Source organism: Alosa pseudoharengus, unplaced genomic scaffold (genome assembly GCF_046254945.1).
Source record: "Alosa pseudoharengus isolate Yale_2024_CS ecotype anadromous, Long Island Sound unplaced genomic scaffold, YU_APseudo_1.1 YU_APseudo_1.1_scf_19, whole genome shotgun sequence".
Lineage (NCBI taxonomy): Eukaryota > Metazoa > Chordata > Actinopteri > Clupeiformes > Clupeidae > Alosa > Alosa pseudoharengus.
The window spans coordinates 36995265-37017896 of record NW_027468657.1 but is presented as its reverse complement, the minus strand read 5'-3'; the positions used below and the strand labels follow the sequence as shown (position 1 = coordinate 37017896).

Here is a 22632-nt window from a genome sequence, read left to right as displayed (position 1 = left end):
TTGTAATTACACTTTAAAATGGTACTGTTTTATTGTTCATTGTTTGAACAATAAAACAGTGCCCAGTACCGCTGCTGGCCATTTCGGTGCCCTATGCGAGTTTCTTTGTGCTGCCCCCACCCACCACCAAAGAAAAAAAAAAAAAAAAATAATGATGATATTAAATTGTTAAAATGTTAACACGATAAGTCGAACACCTAAAGTAAAATGAAAGGCCTGTAATTTTCAGACCATTAGTGGTAGCCACCTAGTTTTCTAAATAGAATGTGTTTCAGTCAACTTGGCATATCATGTGCTTCACGTATAGTACCCTGCAGAATTATTGGCACATCTGCTAAAGTTGACTAAAAACCTGTATCATACATAATCTGTTGGTGATTTATTGTAATCTCACAATGAAACAAAATAGGAGAAATCCAACCTCGAGGGCAAGCAAATTTATTCTGAGAAAAAGGAAAAGCTCATAAAGAAATAAATATTTTTAACAAAATCACGTCGCTCACAATTATTGGCACCCCTGCTTGTAATACCTTCTTAAGCCTCCCTTTGCCAATAAAACAGCTTGTAATATTCTCCTATGACACCCCATAAAGTTAGAGAATACTGTACAAAGCAAGGCATTTAAGGCCGTTCGTCTTTACCAAATCTCCCCAAATCGTCCAGATTCCTAGGTCCACACTTGTGCATTCTCCTCTCTGACTCACCCCACTGTTTAGATCAGGGGACGGAGATGGTAATGGCCGAAGCTTGATTTTGTGTTCAGTAAACCATATTTGTTTTGATCTGAACGTTTGCTTTGGTTCATTGACCTGATGAATGATCCAATCATGACCAACTTTTAATGTCTTGGCAGAGATTGACAGATTTCCTTAGAAAATGTTCAGGTTTTTCTTGGTGTTCATGACACCATGCACCGTAATTAGGTTCCTAAGGCTTTTGGGAATAAAAACAGCCCCACAATAGCACAGCCCCTCCACCAAACATATTTTAAAAGCCCAATTCAAATATATTTTATTTAATATACTTTATCATAGCCAGAATAAATAAGCATTACGTGGCTATGGATTGAAAAGCAGTCTTCCAATACATTGCAGCTGATTCTTCTGCTTTGCATTTCTAGAAGTCTGGTTATAACTCCACCATAAAGACAATGTAACCTAAAAACAATGGCTATATTATGGGTAAACCTATATTTAGGCTAAAATAGCCTAGGCATATCCACTCGGGCAGAGCGACAGAGCAGGCTATCTGTTTTCTCAGCCGACCGTCTCATGTCATGTCCTGCAACATTGAGGCTACATAAATGAATGGCTTTTTCTAACTTGTATGCTCGATTTCCAGTGCATTTGCTTTGCTTGTAAATTAAGTAGCAGGCCTACTTTCCTTGTCCAATGTGATTGTTGAACGATGCTGGCCAGAAATGAATATACGTGAAAGTTTCCGTGTCATGTCATAGCCTACCTCTAGTCTCGTTGCTACTCTGGCAGCCTCACCAGAAGATGCAGCAACTGTACGTCATTGTGTTAACTGAGCTGTTAGTAGGCTGCTTTTATAATCGTGGGCTAACGCATTCTGAAGCCCTGTTTCTTTTCTCCGGGGAGAGGTGCGCTTTTCTCCCTCGAGATACTTTCTCCAATAATAAACTTGTAGGCTACTCGTAACGTAAGGCAATTGAAATGTAGCAGAGTAAAAGAGTAGATTATTGGCTCAAAAATTTACTTGAGTAAGAGTAGAAGTAGGCTACCGTTTTGAAAAAGGAAAGTCGTTTGCCGTTCCTCGAAAAAAAAATGTAACGCGTTAGGCTACTACCCACCCCTGCAAATGGGTTTGATCTCGCTTTCTCCGAGCCATAGCCTACAAACGGCAATCTGGACAGTGCATCTCCTTGCTCAGTGTTGTGTTGTCTTATTGGCTACCTGCCAACGTGGCAGGTACATTGACAGTTTCACCCGCCAATCACAAAAGTTACCCGCATTTGGCGTGTGGGCGGGTGCCAATTTCATGCCCTGCATACCGGTATTAAACACTTCTTGTGTAATGTGATGAATGTCATGAATGTTCATTGCACTCACCCTTTGTTCTTGTCCTTATAACATAGGCATAATATAACACCTGAAAAATAAACACCAAGTAATGACTTATGAATGGTCAGCAACAATAATGGGCAAAGACATCAGTTTACCACAAAATGCCTATAGGTACATCCAAAAGACAAAATACATTTACATTTTGGAGTTTCAGTCTTAAATTAAAAGAATACAAAGATATAACAGCCCTTCTGGTAAATTGGTGGGTTATCAGACTATATACTAAGTGCAAACGTGGGCCTATAGAGTTATGTCACAAAAACAGAATTTTGACACACTGGCAGGAAAAACAGCGTTCTAATCAGAAGCCATTCGTGGCCTATTATCAGTCGATCCCCCAACCACTTAACCCAGTATCAAAATGTATGAAGAATCAATTATTTTAGATAAATATACATGTGAGTCACAAAATCTGAAGAATAAGAGTTTAGATTCTCTGCCCGAGCCCGAACTCAACCCGTGGGCCAGGTCGGGCCGATATTTCCCACCACTATCCTCGAGAGCCGGGCCGGGCCCTTAATCAAGCATTTGTGTTTTTTTAATTACATTCTTTGAGCATTACGTTATTAGCCTAATTGGGTGGGGAGAAAGCTATGCCATAATCAGAAATATTATATATATCTTTAGCAAAGTAGGCCTAAGTAGTCTCCTCCACTCGCATGCATCACACCGGGCCTGTACTGTATTGTGTACCATAAGTGCAACATGGAGCTTGAAGATGTCAAGAAAAATGGAAAGTTGGAGGTATGGAACCATTTCAAACAAGACTTGGGCTGTGACAACATATATTGGCTTTGTCGAGTGCATTCAGTGCGGCATGACGGCAAAAAAACAGGGTTCGCAAGTGTTTGCCAATGATTTGCCACCACACTTAGCCAATAATGGCAAACTTTCAGTGAACTTCTGGTGACAAACCTAATTTGCATGTGACATTGCTGCAAATGTGCTGCATCATTGCCAAAATTGATCTGCAACTGTTTGCCAGAAACATAATTTGCATGTGAAAATATGACCTTGCCACAAATTGTTATCAAATATCAAATCTTTCCCCATGCCTGAATTCAGGCTCAGGCACAATAAAATAAAATATGCAAATGAGGCAATATCTCATTAAATATGCGTACATATAAACCCTTAAAGCTACAGATTTTCTGAGGAGATTAAGGTTGCCAACCATCCCGACGTATTTTGGGTGATTTAGATTTGTACCGTCAGGTACAGCTCCAGTCCCGAATTTCAATCACAGCCTCATCGGCCTTGTCAAGTTGTCAACGGTACTTTTTGGGTCCTCTCTCAGGGCCAGATGTACTAATGAGTTTGTGCCCATTTCAGGCATATTTGTTTCGCAACGTGCACATAAAATCATGGCGAGGTATGTACTAACAGGCCGCACAGAGGTAAAAGCACAGACCGTCTGTTGCGGGAGCTGAAAATGGCAAATTGCGCTTTTCCGTGTCATGCATATGCATTCATGGGAGGACCAAGGATATATATATATTAGGATGGGTGGATGGATGGATGGAGCCTAGTTGTAGGCCTAGGCCTAATGTTTAATGTGAAATAAAATAAGTCGAAATGAGGAGAAATAAGGCAAGATAAGAGTAATTGGGGAGAAAAACTGAGTAGCCTTGGCTATTTTTAAGATCTTAACGTGAACTTAAAATAAAATTTGAGCTGAAACAAGGATGGATATTCCACAGCTGGTTCCCCAGCAACCCATTAATCAGCTAGTTTAATTTTAGTTTTTTTTTATGTTGACCCGAAATCCTGGAAACCCAGAAACATCACGTTGTTGGGCAGTGAATGCATGTAGGCTTCTTAAATCGTAAAATATTCTGTGGTCTCAGTTCACTGTTGAATGGGCCTAGCCTACCCTATGCTTGCTCAAAATATATGCTTTGTCTAGTAGAGGTGCTTCAAATTGGCGCTTTTAAAAATCGCCTGTCTCAGAATATGTAGAAGAGGTCCAGGGCAATTTCGCGCAAAACTGTCACATCCATATTTAGTTGGTGTTACGGACGTGGCAGTTTTGCGTGGTATTGCCCCCGTATCGTTATATAAAGCTCTGTTCTCGCTGTCTAGCTTTCTCCTCTTTGAGCAATCGATGATTTAAAAATAACTTACTTATCGTTAACTTAGATATCCATTGTTTCCCGTCTCCTCTCCTCGCTCGTTTCAGGCTATCAGTGAGTCTCTTCCCCATAGTAGGCTACTTTACTCACTGACTCGACAATATCAGAATTCACAGATTTCACTGGCTGAGTAGCAGCAAGCGAAATGATGGTTCCTGAAGTAAATGCTGTTATCCTAACCAACAAAACATTTAGCGCAGCTTTGACATCTTACGTGAAAATATAAATTAGGCTATTATGGTCCGGGTCCGGATAGGATCGTGTCAGGATCCGGACTCGGACCGCGGTCCGCCATTTGGTGATCCCTGCTCTAGGGGTTCAAGTGTACTTCCAATTAGAGCCAGCACCTTTAATCAACTTTTTGGTGTACATTTCCCTGATACTGGTGCCCCAGCAGATGGCTGCAAAGAAAATGGTACTAGAAACAGCAGACTGGTAAAACATGTTCAACATCACACATTAAAAGACCTAGGCTTCCTCAAGAAGTATAGTCTGATCTGTCCCTTACTATAAACAGCCTCAGTGTTGCACGTCCAGTCCAGTTTGTTTTCCAGATGTACACCCAGATATTTGTAGTTTTCCACTACCTCCACCTCTTTCCCCATGATGGAGACAGTGTTCAACTTTGTCCTAGCCCTCCCAAAGTCCACTACCATCTCTTTGGTCTCTTTGGCCACATTTAAGAGTAGGTGGTTGTGGCCCCAGCCGTGGCGCAACTGGCTGGGGTACCTGCACCGTACGCCGGCGACCCGGGTTCGATTCCCGCCCCGTGGTCCTTTCCGGATCCCACCCCGACTCTCTCTCCAACTCACTTCCTGTCACTCTCCACTATCCTGTCCCATTAAAGGCATAAAAAGCCCCAAAAAATATACTTTAAAAAAGTATACACCACGCCACAAAGCTGTTCACTAGTTCTCTATACCCAGTATCCTCCCCATCCTTCACACACCCTACAACTGCAGTCATCAGAGTATTTCTGCAGATGACAGATTGCAGAGTTGTACTGAAAGTCCGAGGTGTATAATGTGAAGAGGAAAGGAGAGAGTACAGTCCCCTGCGGTTCTCATGTGCTGCTAACCACCTTCTCGGACACACATCCTCCCATCCGTACAAACTGTGGTCTTTCCATCAGGTAATCAACAATCCATGATGTTATGGATGTCTCCACCTGCATCCTTTGTAGATTCTCTCTTAGCAAAACAGGTTGTATGGTGTTCACTGGAGAAGTCGAAGAACATTATTCTCACTGCACTACCAGCTTCATCCAGGTGGTTGTGGGCTCGCTGAAGCAGGCAGATGATGGCATCTTCAACACCAACCTCACGTTGGTAGGCAAATTGCAGTGGGTCCATTGAGGTGGTCACCTGAGGTCTGAGGTGTGCCAAAACCAATCTCTCCAGCACTTTCATGCAGTGTGATGTTAATGCCACTGGTCTGTAATCATTGAGGACTTCTGATGGAGAAGACTTCTTGGGTACTGCAACAAGGCATGATGTTTTCCACAGCACCGGAACCTTCCCCTGACACAGGCTGGTGTTGAATAGGCACTCTAGAATCCTGCATAGCTGTTCTGCACAGGCCTTCAGGACCCTGGGGCTTATGCCATCTGGGCCTGCAGCTTTGCTCTGACACAGACTCTCCAGCTCCCTCTTTACCTGGCTCCTGGAAACAGACAGGCTGATGGGGGATGTAGAGGAGGGCCCTGTATTTCCTGATGCAGGTGAGGTTGCTAATGGCGCTGTGTTGTAGTCCATGGTGGTGATCGAGAGGGTCGAGGAGGTGTGAGGATGCAGCTGAAGGGGTGGTGGATTTGAGGGGGAGGGCGAAGCAGGGGGTCCTGTACTGAACCTGTTAACAAACACATTCAGCTCGTTGGCTCTGTTCAGGTTTCCCTCAGCCTCGGCCCCTTTCACTTTGAACCCAGTGATGGTCTTCATTCCCAACCACACATCCTTCATGTTGTTTTGCTGGAGTTTACTCGCCAGCTTCCTCCTAAATGCTTCTTTGCTCTCCCTCAGCTTTATTTTCTTATTGGGCCTATAAATGTGGCACAAACAATGTTAAGAGTTTGTGGACTAGCCATAGGCCTGTCTAACACTCTGTAAAGCGCCATGAGACATGTGTAATGTTTTGGCGCTCTATAGGTACAATTAAATTGAAATTGAAAATTGAAATAGGCTATATTTGAATGGAGCTGAAAGTTGCGGTGAAAGTTTCCCTCATTTGGGGTTGAGGAAGTTGGCAACACTAGAAATTAGGGGTGTCACGATTCTCCAAATCCTCGATTCGATGTAATTTTCGATTTTAAAGTCACGATTCGATTCGATTTTCGATCTTATTTACTCTTTTTGGCCTTTTCTTTTTCGGGGGGCTTTTATTTTGAAACCGCTTTGAAACCGTTCCAACCGCGAGGTTGTAATGTAAACAGAACTAACATTAGGCTAAAACAGAGACGTGAACATGGTAAAATGAAACAACACAGAATGTTAATTTCATTGTTTCAGCACACTCCGAAGAGACCCAAGGTTAGTGTTCATGGAATATGTACTTATAAATGTGCATTTTAAGCCTTAAAGTAACTTTGGACTGTAATTAGACCCTCTTTTCACTTGCTAAATTGAGTAGGCTAAGTTAGTTTTAATTGACGTGAATGAACGAATACTTCCACACCGGTGATTTCAAAGTAGCAAGAGGGGCTTTGATTTCGGTAGGTTGATGTGTAGGCCTATATTTTAACTGGTTGCAGCTTAAAATTAGAGGAGTGTTGACGCTGCAGTTCAGCACGTGCATGTGTGTTTGTGCGTCTTGTCATACATGCTGGACGTGACATTGGGGGTGTGGCTGCATCGTCGATTCTACTTTTAAGTTCGAAGTTCGAGATTGAGATGTAATTTCGATCGATTTCGAAATAAAATCGAAATTGTGACACCCTTACTAGAAATGATCACAATGTTCACAATGACCTTGATTATAAGGTCATAGAAGAGTGTAAACATTCTGGTTTGATATAAAGAAAATGGCTAAAAACAGTCAACCTATTACATACAACTAGCAACATACAGGAATTGCCAGATATTTAATAACCTAAACTTTAAAAGTTTACAGTCACTTATTGCTATCACTTCATCACCCCCGGTGACACCCATACTCAATGCACATGAGAGCTTTGATTGTCACATCTTTGATGTCTGCTTTGGAAGCCAAATTCAAGGTATTCTTTGACAAAGTAAACTTGACTTTACTAATAGTCGAGTGTGACGATATTGACTTATTTCTGAGTCGATCATCAATACATTTAGCACAAGCAGCACTGCCCTCGTGATACAGCACAACAACTTGTCTACATTTACGTTGGTCACAATTTCTCCAGTGAGAACATTCTTAAGCGTTACCTGGTCTCGTAGAGGACTGCATTTCTTCAGGAGATATTCCTCTATGTCTTGCACCATCTTTACTATTTTAGTTGTAGTGCTCGGGTTGAAGTCATAATGAAGTGAGACTTCTCCTCCAACATCATCCCTCATCTCAAGGAAATCAACATACTGGTCTTTTTATGCTATCCCCAAAGAGCTACTGCTTCCTTCTTCCTGGTGACCCCAATTATCCATCCACTTACTTTGGCAGGCTGGTTGTAAACACTACTCTAGTGCCTGGTCAAATGGCACTTCACTACCTTTCTTGGTGGTGATCACAACAAATCCACCATTTATGTATGAGTCGTAGAGGAGTGGGAACTTCTCCTTATTTGAAAGCAGTCCTGCAGGAATGATGGTGTCCATCGACAGTAGTTTGTTCTCCCAAAAAAAAAACAGTGAAGTTGCCCTCTCCATTGCACTGAGGTAGAGAATTAAGTCTCCAGAGCAGGTCAGAAACATATGTGTTCCAGTAATTAAAGGACTGGGACTGCAATGCCCATTCCTTAAGGTAGACTTGAAATGCTGCATTGATGGTGTCAGAAATAACAAAATATTAATATATATATAATTTTGTGTGCTATTTTATTAGCTAGTAACTGAGCTAGCTAGTAACGTTAGCACAGTAAATGGAAAGTGAATGGGAATGGCTAACGTTAGTGATGTTCGCTAGCTAGGTAGCACTTGACACTAAGGACTAAGGAGTGTCATTACGGAATAAAACAGACGATAGACGCGAGTACTGTGTAAAATCTCATTTGTACATTTGACCACTAGTTGGCAGACACCCAGAGCTTCGATTCAAGCTCAACCTTTTTTTCAAAGTTTTCAGGAAGCGAGCGAAAAACACGAGAGAAACACACGAAGAAGACGTGCATTTCCTCCATAATGCGGAAGCAATGCGGGCCATAGTTTTGCACAAATTGAAGCAGAAATATTGTATATTGTTGCAAACTAACCTGAAATAACACACGTTCAGCAACTTTGTGGTAGTCTACTAGCAAAACTATGTTAGGTTAGTTTATCAACTGTCTCTGGGTCTAGAGACTACAGACAAAGTCCTTTTAGGCAAGTCCCTCCACTCGGCGGCCATATACCAACGTTTTATGGGCACTCATCGGGCACAGTCTTTGGGTCGAACTGCGCGTGCGCAAGGCTTCACGACACCAATCTTGCTCCAGCGGCGAGATCACAACACATGATTGGCACGATGTCTTCACAACAAACCATATGATTGGCTCAATGTATTCACATCACACCACATGATTGGCTCAATGTATTCACATGTCGACGTTTTGCCAAGGAAGGGGTGGGATATGTGTAGACAACGGCCATATTGGCGTGACAAACTAGCCCCATGCATTTCTATGGAGTATTTTTTGAGTGCTGTATCTCCACATTAGAAAGTCTCTGCTACAGATCAAGTGAGACAGTGACAGATCACAAACAAAGTTATTTTTGTCTTTATTTATTCGTTGGAAAATACAATTTCAATGTCGGAATGTTAGGAAGACATGGCTTGCAAATGAATTAAAGCTAATGTTTTTTCTAGGCATGCAGATGGCAAAGACTGAACTGTATTTTGCATATGTCCCTTGCTGGCTACCGTTATTTTAAAATGGCGCACTTACATGGAGTCGCCCCCGTGCTATGTAGATGTAAATGAGGATTTCTAAGCCAATAGGTATGCTTTGAATTGGTAGTGGTGGTAATTAAACATGAATGGGGCCACATTTATGAATGAGAAATGCTGATTTTGTTAACAAACAACTGAAAAAGTTACACAGGGGACCCTTAAACTATTTAGGCTAGTAAGCCTACACCTAGCCAAGCTTTGTGGTTAAAACTATGAAAACCTGTAGTCTGTCATAGGGCCCTATGATTTCCGCGATGCGGAAAACGCGGACGGAATCACAGAATCTACACATGAAAACGGAATTCTCTTACGAACACGGAATTGCACAGAATTTGCAGTTATTCTGTTGACACATTAAATAAACGGCCGTTTTTTTTATACTTGCTTCACTTTTATTTCAGTTTACTTTAAAACAAAAAGCATATAAAAATGTCTCTGACTAAACCGTGACATTAGTTAAACACGTTCCGTAGCCTAGTAATTAAAACTCGAATATTCACGTGTGTTGAGTTTGTTTCCCTCCAGCTAAGACAATGACAAAATCAGTATGCCAAGACGTGAGTTTGTGGATGATTGTTGAAATGTGTGCAGAAGATGACATACCACTATGTCAGTTTCTTAAAACATTGCAAGCAGTCCCATTCCCAGACACGAATGTCAGCAACCTCAAGCAGACGCGCAGACCCACCATTCAAAAAGTGCAGTAATAATTCTCACCGACGAGAGAGCGCAACACCAAGCGCCTTACCATCATGTAGCCATCCTTCAGTGGAGATGTGTGCTAACGATGGCTAAATGGTCTAGAAAGCAACACATATTTAAAATGAAACAAGAATCTACAAAAAAGTAGGCTACTTTTCAGTAGTGGGACATTTTGAGTTACAAAGTGCCCTTTTATTGAGATCTAAACTTGCAGCCTAGGTAGGCCCTAGGCCCTAACTGTTGTTTTTGCGCAGAGACTTGTTGAATGTCTGGCTAAATGTTGGAGAATTTTGAATGATTGGCTTTGCTGAATATTTAAAAAGCTGAATTGGGTCTGTCATTGAATTTTTATAAGTGAAGACAAGTAAAAAAAAAAAAAAAAAAACAACTAAAATTAAATATGGAATTTGAGAAAAAATAAAACGGAATTTGGAAAATAATAAAACGGATTTCATAGGGCCCTACTGCCACAGCTAACTACAGGAACAGTAGGCCTAGCCTATAGCCAAGCACTTTCATCCGGCCCGCCGAGCATTTCATTTGGTTATCAGGCTGCTCGCTATTTTTTTCCTGCGATAGAGACAACGTTGGTTAGCTTTATAGAGGGAGAGCAGATAGCTAACAAATGTTCAGAAAAAGTCCTGTTGGCAAATTTGAGGAAAAGTCGGTAAAGGGGCTATTTCACACAATTTGAGGGTGCTGAATTCAAATATTTTGTTTACCAAGCTCAATTTTGAGTTGTAAGCTTGCTAATTAGCATAATTAGCATAATTCACATACTTTTTGGTTTTGCCATCAGATATCATATAGGAATTGCAAAAAATAAGGCATTAATATACTCTTTATGTATCAGATACAGTATGTTGTAGGACAGGACAGGAATTACCCCAATGACCCTCAAGTAGCAAATTAAAATAAGCTAAAATTAAAATATAAATTGAAATAATAGCTAAAATTCAGTATGATGTTTAGAAGCAAAATAGATTCCTTGATAATAAATTGATAGAGTAGTAGGTGACTGGTCATTTTTCTGTAGAAAGTACTTTGTCACTAACTATTATGAACAGTTGTCAGTCTTTACAGAGGATTTACACTGTATTTTTTTTGTACTGTAAAGGCGACTGTGCTTGCCTAGTTAAAACATCTCACTGGTGCTCTTTCCTATCATTCAAATTCCAGCCATACAAAAAATGGAAGAGTGGGCATATTTGAGGGTTGCTGAAGAGTGCTATGGAGATTGCATTATTTGCAAAAAAATAGACAAGATATCCTTTAGTGCCACAAAAAGAAACATTCTCCAGTGCATCATTACTGCATATGATGCCGAAAGGGAAGTGGACCTAGAACAAATCCTCAGCTATGAACTGATTATTGTCCCTGTACTGTAGCTATTGCAGATAGCGATGGTTATTTGTGAAGTGGAAATAAGTCTATCCTCACTCAAGTGCTGTCTAGCAATGTGGAATGTCCAGTAGTGATCACTGCAAAAACTGCTCATTCAACACTGGTAATAGATGCTCAAGATCTAGTTATGTCTTTAGGACACCCATCTGACTGCAGCACATTTAAGAAGTATGCAGGAAAGTTTGTAAGAAACTTTTGTATTGTTATTTGGTATTTGTTATGTGGTAGCAAATAGGGCTGTCACTTTTGTGAAAAAATCCTGTTCGATTTTTGAGACATAAGTGTTCATTGAATCGATTGTAAAATCGATTTTTTATGTCTAAAGACGTTTCCATTTTCAACGGCAAATATAGGCCAATCCACAAACAACTAACAGGCATTAGGTCAAACGTAAAGAGGGCGCTTGTAGATGCAAGCCAGCAATATTTCTGATGATTTATTGGCGTGAAGTTTCGTGCACAATGACAAACAGAAGTGCAACATTCTCGAAAACCAGTAAGCCGAGTGGACTGCCATTACATCAGTGACATGACTGCAGGCTTCAACGTAGCTGTGTCTGTGTTTACGATTAGAAATGTCAAACAAATTTCGCCTACGTAGAACTCGATTGCACAGTTTGCGTAGCCTACCGCTTTGTTCTTCTCCATAGTTTGATATACCAAAAATCCGAAGTACTTCCACATCGAACTCCTCAAGTTATTAGGGCCCATCACTCGTCTCTCTACATGTCGCACAGGTTGATCGCGTTGTCCTCCATTTTTTGGCAAAACACGAGCAGCACAGCAGCTGATTGAAACAGCTGTTCCCGGTGCGTAAAATTGGTGGGAATTTTCTTTTTAGCTTTCGCAATGCTTACTGCACTTCGGAATTCTTTTATATTCTTATATTCTTGTTTGTGAATTTTGTTACACCTATCTTTTTTATTTGTTTATTTCGTTTAAAATTAATAGTGTAAATATTTGGTTAAAATCGATTCCCTATTTTAGTTTTCGAAACTTGTGTTGTTTAGTCCAATCGATTGTGCAATCGATTTTCGAACGTAAAGTGACAGCCCCAGTAGCAAATGATGTTGACTATCAAAGAAATAGACCTAATAGGAATGCACACAGATATTGCAACAGATACGCTCAGGCCAATCCAAACTTTTCTCATCTGTTGTTCCTCGTTGGTGGAACACACTGCCAGTTTCTTCAAAGGCAGGGTCATCCCTCTCCATTTTCAAAAAACTCCTGAAGACCCAGCTCTTTAGAGAACATCTCCTTTCATAGCACCACTTACAACAAGTCTTGCTGATCCTAGCACTTACCACCCATCTTGAACTGACACTCAACTGTTTAAAAACAGCACTCACTGATGCACTATTCTTACTGTACTCTACCGTTTTTAAATTGTCCTAAAATTGTTGAGAGAATTGCTTTAAAACTTAACTGTTACCATGTTGTTAGTCGCTTTGGTTAAAAATGCGTCAGCCAAATGTAATGTAATGTAATGTAATGTAATGTAATAATGGTGTAGGTAGGCCTATCTTATTGAGACCCAAAGAGTGGTTGAAACTTACTTATTAAATAACACTGGGAGCAAAGAAGACTATCTTCACTTTTTTACCTTTGCAACTGTCAAAGAAATCCCATAAACACAGGAAGGCCTAGGGTATCCTACATCAGATGGCCTAAAGATTAGGCTCTTCTGCATAGCATTAAGTGATTGGCATGCAGTAATTTGAACACTGATCTTGATCTAGCCTACTTTGGCTATTTAAAGGTAATTTATTTCCAAAACATCACACAATATAAATGAGCTATAACAAACAATAAAGGACTTAATCACACACAAACTACTATTTTACTGACTACAAAAATAATAATTATGTAGGAAGTTTAGAAGTTTTAAACCCAGAATTGACCAAAAGTGCACCAAATTCAACACAAATGACTCAATACACTTGGAGGAGGCCTGCGTCCTTTCTTTTTCCAGATATTTTAGGATTTGGATATCATTTCAGTATTGAGTATCAACATATTTATGGCAAGTATTGTATCGAAGTCATAATATTGGTATCGTGACAACACTATGACAGAGCCACTCTGTTTTCTAGATGTCGAGGATCGGAAGCTCTACCACCAACAAGTGATGCTGCTCAATGGCATATTAGAAGAGCACATTATCAAGCTCTAGTATGGAGGCAAGCACACATACCAAATCCAGTGTAACTAGAAGTAAAATGTTTTGTCTTGTCGGTTGTTGCTGACAGTAGATGCAGTTCTGCATTAGGCTTATTCCCGCAATCTAAGTTCATATGTACTGTTCTATTCTGAGTTGAAGGTTATCTGTGCAATTTGTTATTGTGATGAAATGCATTAAACACCACAAGTGACTCACTATGTTAGCAATAAAAATATGGTTGTGTTTTGATTAGAATTTCTGAGTTACATGTTAACTGTAATCATGTTCCCATTAAATACGTTAATAAACTATAGTATGGCTTCTTTAATGCTCAAACATGTATTTAGAGAACACTTTTATTTGGTTTTAGTGATTACTTTTGAAATCAACCCAATTTAGGGAAAATAAGCAAAAATAATCGCTATTTTATGTTAAAATGCTGATTATGCGGCTTAGAACTCATAATTGAGCTTGGTAAACATAATATTCAGAATCAGGACCCTCAAATTAGGTAAGAAGGATGGTTTACCAACTTTTCCTCAAATTTGCCGTCAGAAGTTCTCTTCTGTGAAGCTGCTCTCCCTCTATTACTGCAAACAATTGTTTACAATGTCAATGTCAAAACATCATGTTAAATAGAGATAACATCATGTTAAACTAAGTTAACTCTTAGTTATCTCCTTTGCAGCAGATCTAACGTGAACATTATGCGATCCATTTAATTGGGAACGCGTCTGCACTGGGGTTCACTCTTTATTACGACATCCCGTTATTACGACAACCCTCTATTACGACATACCGTTATTACGACATGCCTCTATTTAGACATGCCCCTACTCCCGACTTTTTTTAGTACCGCTATTACGACATTACCAATCCTCATTTTCAATTTATCTCAGTTCCTGTATCCTATCAAATTCCAAGATGCATGGATGAGCTGTAGTCATGTCATCTGCATCTGCAGCTACATCAACAATCCACCCGCCATCCACTCCAAACAATGTTTTTCCCAATAATTGATATCGGCACACATTTCAGTCAAAACCTTAGGTGATTTTGAACTGGCCATGTGAATAAATGTTACACATTATATGTAAAACACAGGTAGCTCTCCTCATTTTATTCTAAGCTCTCAGGGGAAAACGGTCGGAAACTCCATGCATCAAACAAACTCTGTGCGTGCAGGCCACCTATATTAATTCATTAATGGCCGTCAATCAATGGCCAATTGCACAAAGACGGGCGGAATTCTTGCTCCAGTAGCCTAAACCACTTCAGTGAACGTTCAAATAACCCCCAGAGTTCAGTGTCCATCAGGGTGTTCAAACTGGGTGTGCGATATATTCAAGTTGCTTATATTGCATAGAGGACAATGATAAAGCCATGTGCAACGCATTTTGGCTTGCCAGCAGGTTGGATAAACTCAATTTACTACACAATAATGTAGGCTAGGAATATATCTTTTATATGTCATGCGTGCACATAACATGTCTGCATATTTATTTAGTCTTTCTCTTGACTCTAGGCTAGCGCATGCATTATCATGGCCCTATAATTGTGCAGACAGGCGGGATATCCGACGCTCCTTTTACAGTAAACCATTTCACAACGAACGTTCAAATAACCCCCAGAGTTCAGTGTCCATCAGTCCCAACATTTAGAAACATAATCGAAAAGTCCAAGCGTGAATTGGGTGTGTTTTGATTTTGAGAGAGACTGGAGAAGGGCCGTATGTCTCACAGCAACTGCGATAACCTTGTTTCTTGAAGGCTATCCTCCTAACCTCCAAATATCCACATCTAAGGGACCGTTCGTTATTTATAAACGGGATCACCGGAGGGATTTTGAGTGCTTCGATGAATAGTTGCATGACCCTCCCCTGCCTGCAATATAATTTTCAACGACCCTCCAACAGCATTTTCAAAAATGACATGACCGTCCCCGGCCAATTGTCGATGTCTTCCGCCCACGCTCTTACGCGCTATGATAACACATCAACATATGCCACCGTCCTAAAATCAACCTCTGCTTTCTGATCTTACACATCACACTTCACCAAGATGGTGGCCATTTCAGTAGATTTACTCCCTAACATTGTTGTGGAAACACAATAAGCATGGAAACTAAATGCACACTTCCTGCAACTGCATTAGCCTACTTGAAAAGTTACTCCTCTAGTAAGTATTCACATGAAATAAAACAATAAAGCATTGAGACCATTCAACAAAGCACACTGGGTAATAACAAATTCAACACATGAACTTGTTGCTATGGACTCGTCTCTAGGCTTCCTCAGTCATTGTAAAGCTGCCGAAGCTGAACATTATCCAAAACTCAATTTCTCAGACGAGCGTCAATTTGGAAGCTTGCTACACTCCTTCCTTCTCAAATGACTTGAAAAGGCCGTTTGCACAATTTCACAAATAATCACAGGGACCGAAAAATACCTAACATGCCAACTTTTTCCGGGTTTATCATTTTAACGTTTCCCTGCTGTCTTGCCGTTTTAATATTTTCCCGTAGAATATCCCATATTACTGTAATAGCCTACTCATAACATTAGTCCTGCATTCTGGCCTGTCTCTGTGTTGTCCTGTTGTTACCCCTTGCCCTTCCAGTGAAACAGATGTATTCAAATCATCGTTTTGCTTGCTTGAATGCGAACTCAGAGTGATGTTAACCTAGGCCTATTTAAGTTAAAGGAACCGTATGTAAAAATTGTATTTCAATTAATCATAAAATTGCCCTGATATGTCACTAGACATTAAGAAATCATGTTCATTTCAAATACTTATATCACTGACAACAGTAGTCTGGTCAGGATATTGTCATTTAAAAAGTGAAGTTGCAGCCCTCAACTGATGTTGATGTTGTCATGTTGTGTTTTGGCCTAATGCGCCACCCTCCACCTATCTACTAATCACAAAGTCAGTAGTGTTTTGTCATCCGGTTGCCAACTCTGCCAGTCAGAGGGGAGGGGAAGGGAATACACCGCTCTACAGTAATTTGAAAGTGATTGTAGTACCCGTTTTGGCCACAATCTTACATACGGTTCCTTTAACGACGTGGTTGTCGTGAGAGCAAGATTCATTAGCGCTTGCGGTGTTCGGCCGTAGGCTATGCCTATGTGCGCACCTGCCATGCTACTCAGCTAAACAAAGAATTCCCCCTGTATATTCACTCCAAGTTGGCCTACCATAACTTACCAACTACACTGTAGACCATAAACTGGCTATTTATATGACCAAATGTATTTGTTCAACTTTATGAAGCAGAATTACGCACTGCAACTTGGAACGTAGGCCTAACACATTTTTGTTGGCAGGAGAGAGAATCACTTGTTGCTGGTTACCAATAAATACTATATTTTTTTTTGCAAACAACAAAAACAGAAAGGATGGAGACAGCAAAGCTAGAGATGGGCAGGAACAAGGTCAATTGGTAGAAATGCTTGTCAAAACGTTAGGAGCTGGATGTGTGGATGAATGAAGCACAAGTATGCTTTGTGTTAAAAAAAATGTCGCAGTAGTGGGATGCTTGAAAATTAATGTTATGCCGCCACTTCGACAATTAGACGCCAATGTCTAAGTAGCGGCATGTCAGAATAGCAGCATGTAACCGTCTGCACTCACATCGGCCCGCCGGCCAATTTTCAAAACCCAATGTGGCTCTTGAGCCAAAAAGTTTGCCCACCCCTGGCCTACACGGCAGAAATTAAAATTCAATATCAGCAGCATCATGAGATTGTTATCTTTAGCTAGAAAATCGGAAAATCCTGACAGGGCAAACCCGACGTGAAGCCACAACCAGAAGAAAACAACTTCATAAGTTATATCTTTTTAAATCGATTTTTTGGCCTTTTACAATTTTATGGCTTCTACTGAGAAACAAATAGTTCACCAAACACTGAACTTGAATCAAACATTCTTTAGTGTTACAGTGCAGATCCACCCGTCTGCTTTCACTTTCAATGAAACCCGCTGCCATTGACAGCGGTCTGTTACACATAGCAAAGGACCTCCAAACGTTGGCGTTTGCGCCGACTTAGTTTAGAGGAATACGCCTGGATTCAGGGGAAAATAGGGCGGGGGGGGAATATCTCTGATTTCGAACAAAGCATTTTTCAATAGCCAATCGCGGAGAGGTGGCAGACCTTGTGAGTATGCACATGTACAGGGGGTTTAAAGCAACTGTTGTTACGAACTTCAATTTCTTAAAAAATCGACTCTAAACATGCTTCAATTACGTTTGTATCAGCAGTCATTTCGCACTGGTTTCAGTAGGAACTTTTGCCCATGAACACAAAGGAAGTGAGATCAGTGGGCGTCTCTGAAAGTAGCTGTTTTCCGGTTGTGAAGGTTTGGCCCAGAAGTTCGTTCTGCATGATTCGAACTTCTGGGTACTCAGATTAGCGCCGACTAGGCTACCTCAGAGCTCTGGGCTACCTCTATTGAACTCATTATTTTCATTATGTCACGTAAAGAGCGCCCATGCAGGCGTCAAGAATGTGAAATAGACGCAGCACCATCTATGGGAATGGTGAGCTAAACTCATTTCAGGACAATAGTTTAAACAATGTTACAAAACGAAAAAAAAAAATATGAATCAATTTTTGGAATTCAATGAATCGAATTTGAATCGGTAGAGCTTGAATCGCGATACGAATGTGAATTTATTTTTTTGCACATACCTACTTGCTAGACAACTCAATCAATGTCAAATCATTTTTTTTTATGTCAATCTTCAAAGACCCTGTTGGGGCTTGATTGGACATGCAGGTAGGGTCTTTGCCCATATAAGGAGATCCGGGTGCTAATTGACGCTAACTACCAATAGAGTACCGAAGCCATGACGTAGCATTGTCAAGACAGCAATTTCACTGGATCTAAACAAATCAACCTAACCATAATATTCACTATAGAGGTGACTTTCTTAATCTATTTCAAAAAATATACTAGCGTCTTAGAAAAAACGTTGTAAAATTATTATCACATACTGCAACATATATTCATAACAACACGATCAAATTTATGACTACAGAGTTTTATTTTAGCATGGGTTTCCTCCGTAAAAAAAGAGACCTGCATGTAACTTCACAGCATGCGGTTATAATCGCTAAATTCATGGATGTGTCTTGGCTTTATTTTTAAGGCAAAAAACGTCACTCTTAACAGCCGCCAGTCTTTGATGAGACGAGAAATATTAACTGGAATTGTGTTTCTTTCTATTACACCTTCCAGGCAATCCGTGTTATGTGGCTAAGCTGCTGCCTAGCAGGTAAAACACTTTTAAATGGCTATAGCTTACATTTAAAACAATTTATTAACTAGAAACGATCCCACATGTCTACATTCAATGCTATGAAGCCACTTCGAAAGTTTGTTTAGATCCAGTGACACTGCCGTCATGGAAACGGAACATCACACTTCGGAACTCTATCAAGTAATTTATCATCAAGTTACTTCATCAAGTTACTTCTATCAAGTAACTTAGTAACTTACTTACTTAGTAAGTTACTTCTATACTCTTTGACTCTATTGCAAGTGGCACTGCAAATTAGCTCTGCATTAGCAATGATCAAAGTTCAAAGTCATAACGTACCGAAGATCACAGAACCCGGAAGGGAGATGACAAAAGTATGTAGGGCAAACGTCTGCACTTCTTTGTCCCCGAGTGTAAGCAATTATACAAAAACCACGCGGTATCACACAACTTTAATTTGTATTTTTCCAGTGACGCTGCAATGACGCTGCAACAACCCAAACAACCGGCAGATGTCTCTTGTGAGCAGGGTGTCTCGTAAAAAGAAATGGAGCCTGGAAAACCCTACACAGACTTCACTACAGACTTTAGTAGACTGGTTTAGAAATAATTTAATATCCAGAAATATGCCTGCCCTGCCCTAATAAAGAAATATTTGGTTAACTGCGAGTGAATCCCGTTTGCAGCCGTAGAAGAAACGCAGGACAAATGAAATATTCCGGTTTTCTCCGAGTGCAACGATGATAGACAGACATCATTTGGACAAAATATAGAGCATATTAACCTCCGTTGCTCAGCCAAATGCCTTCCTGTTACGTCCTGTTATCGCATTTATTTTACTTCTTATGTAATATTAACCACTGCTTTGAATTAACTTTTAACACGTGTAATTTAAATGTGCTGGTGAAACAGTTGTGTACTCTATTGTTATTTATCCCCTATTCACCCATACACACTGTCAATTCTGTGGCGCAGTGCGTTAAGGCCGGCTGATGACAGCCGCCATTCCGCAGCAGTTATTAGTCACCTGTCCAAGAGTTCGAATCTGGGTTAAGCGTAGTTAGCTTTTGGGAAACGCACCCCTGATGTCTGATGTGTGATCAGTGGAATATGGGGAGGGAAGTGGCAGTGTTTTTTTGTGCGTCTGCAGAAGTCAGCCAAATATGAATGTAATTCTGTGGCATAAAGCAGATGTATTTGTTTATTGTACAGAAAAATAAAAATGACATGTCAAGCAGTCAATTGACTACATTGCAGTCAAGAAGTAGGGCAAATTAATTTACGAAACCAAAGCGTGGGTCATAGTTGTCTAAGCCTCTATTGCGTAGCCTGTTAAAAATGTCGCTAGATAGTATTAAATCGCCAACATTGTTTTCAGCAGAAGCCTACCCAAGGTTTCTACCCAAGATTAATTCTGAACAGTTATTTCTCTACTGGCTCAATTATCAAAAAGGTGCTTTCTCTTCGTTGTCTGCAAATGAAGCAGGTAGTTCCGTATAGAGACGTTAGAATATATTAGCGTTTGCAATTGACAACGTTGTGATAAGTAGGCTATAACACTAACTTTGCAAAGTTAACTTGAATGCATCAATTTTGAACAAAGTTGTGTAGGCTACACCGCGCCAGTTGTAGTCTGCATGAGCAGTTCTTGCACAAGACACCGTTTTGATTTGCGTAGTTGCATTACCCCCAACACTGACAATAACGTAGACAGCAAATTAAGATATTTGTTCGTTTTGTGGAGCGGCACCGGTAGGCTATCAAAAGCAGATTTCGATTTTCGTTACCACTGTGTAGCCAAGCCTTAAGCCATACCCAAGTAGCCTAAATTGAGGTAATGTTTAATTATGCATGATTTATTTTGTTATTGAATTCGTAGGCTGGGATTCCTCTCGGCAACAATTATGTTTAAAGGTAGCCTCCTGCTTTTTCAGAAGGGGCGGCAGGCAGGCTACTGACAGAGCAATGTACAGTGGCAGAGCGACGCACAGTGGCTGAAAGTGGTACTAAAGTTTCACGCAGCTTCACGCCGCGTAATGCGCGACTGAAGTGGCCATTTGAAAGTACAACCCACTGTAATTTTCCCAGAGGAAAAATCGCAATATACCAGATTTCCATATGTGGGCAAATATAGCAGCTTTTTTGTAGGCGAACTTCAGAGGTCTATGGACAAGGTAAAAGTAGATAAACAATATGCAGTGTCATACAGAACAATAGGAAATCAACAAGAAAGTTCAGTGAACCCTTACTTTATTAAAAGTGTTTTTCACACAAGGAGGAAAGAGAAATACTATTGACTTGGGAAATTAAACATCTTGATAACTTACATAAACCAATGCCAAATACAGCCCCAAATACAGCTATGATGGTTCCAGTTGACTCTGAGGAAGAAAAAAATAGCAGCAGACATGTTTAAAGTAGGGTGCAATAATGAAGAAAAAACTATACCTGTCGATTAAACGATTCCACGAATAGCTAAATTGTGCACTGAATGTAAAATAAGCTGTTGTGAATGGAGAAATTACAGGATGTATTTCATTTCACAGAGAAAATAAATTGTAAGGTAGGTTGTAGCCAGCTAGCTCGCTATGTAGCTGTGCAAAATTTTAAAAGCCATTTGATTGTCTTCCTTATGAGGAGAGACTCGGTATAAAACAGCAAAGCAGATAAACACACAAAATTGATTTAATTCTTGGCCTGGTATATACTATAGCCTCAAATTGTAAACAGTGGATTAGCTAAGGGCAGTAAGCCAAACGCTTCTCAAATAGCATTTTTTAACCAGTAATATTGTTCAAAACAGCACCAAACCTCATCTGTATCTTGCTTAGACACACATAAAACGAAGCACCAACAACCTAGTTAGTGAACCTGGAGTTTATTACAGAAGACTGTTAAGAACATTTACCAACTGTCTCCCTACCAGCACCGCAGTCACGATATCCAGAGAAATTCTTTGGTCACCTCTATTAACGATTTACGGCTCCCATTGACTTCCATCAGAGAATGTTTAAGAAGGGGAGAACTTCCACTCCCGGAAAACTTCCGGTTTGTGAACTGGTTGCAGTTCCTTCTATGGGTCCACGTGAGGACGCTCGTCCACGAGTGCAGAATAAATGGAGGTCTATGGAGCTGTACCCCTCAAAATCCACTTTTCTCGGGATATCATTTTTTGTCTAGTAATTTGAATGTTGCATTCGAAAGGGGAGGCAAAAAAAGTACACACTGTTGAGTATTATATTTTTTAAAGTCACTTAAAGGACCAGTATGTAGGAAATAATGGAAAATAAACTGTAACCATTCCAAAAATTACCATATGTTGTCAGAGAGTAAGGAAACACGATGAATTGAAGTAATGGTTTATTTGACAACATTACTCTAACCAGTAAAACCCATGAAAAAAATTACTAACGGGGCGGAATCTCTTGGAATTTTCGTTTATGTTTTGAACGATTCATTCTAGAATAGCATATTAATCCTCCTATTTGGGTTGCTAAATTAGCAAAGGCCAACTGTCAACAGCTGTCAGTTGTAGTCATGAACGCCTACGAGAGGCAGGCAAATTTTCAAAACTAAAACAAGAAACAAATTAAGTGGACATCGGAGGAGCTTCCTGAGATGGTGACGTCTTCGTCAAACGAAGAATATCAAGTCTGACGCAGAGCTGGCCATATTTCTCCACAACAGGTAGCCTAGGCTAAACTTCATCTGCATCGCTAACTTCAGCTAAATATGTTATGTTGGTTAGAGAGGTATTTTTTGTTTTCACTGTTTCTGTAATGTGTAGCTGGGTCATGGTTGGAGAAACGTTAAAGCAGCTGCAGGTCAACTAA

The 22632-nt window shown here is 40.3% G+C and overlaps 1 protein-coding gene across 9 annotated transcripts in view; it reads right to left on the bottom strand.

Moving 5' to 3' along the window:
• LOC143132839 (beta-2-glycoprotein 1-like) overlaps positions 1-22632 on the bottom strand; it is an 81789-nt gene that overhangs the window by 25470 nt on the left and 33687 nt on the right. For 5 of the 9 annotated variants that reach the window (XM_076292655.1, XM_076292656.1, XM_076292658.1 and 2 more), the window contains exons 7-8: positions 21127-21180; positions 2073-2112 (exon numbers count right to left, since the gene is read on the bottom strand). In XM_076292655.1, the coding sequence (XP_076148770.1) occupies positions 2073-2112; positions 21127-21180 (94 nt within the window). Of the gene's footprint in view, positions 1-2072; positions 2113-20901; positions 20963-21126; positions 21181-22632 lie in introns of those variants that run through there. The other 4 variants (XM_076292661.1, XM_076292663.1, XM_076292662.1 and 1 more) reach the window with 3 other exon arrangements.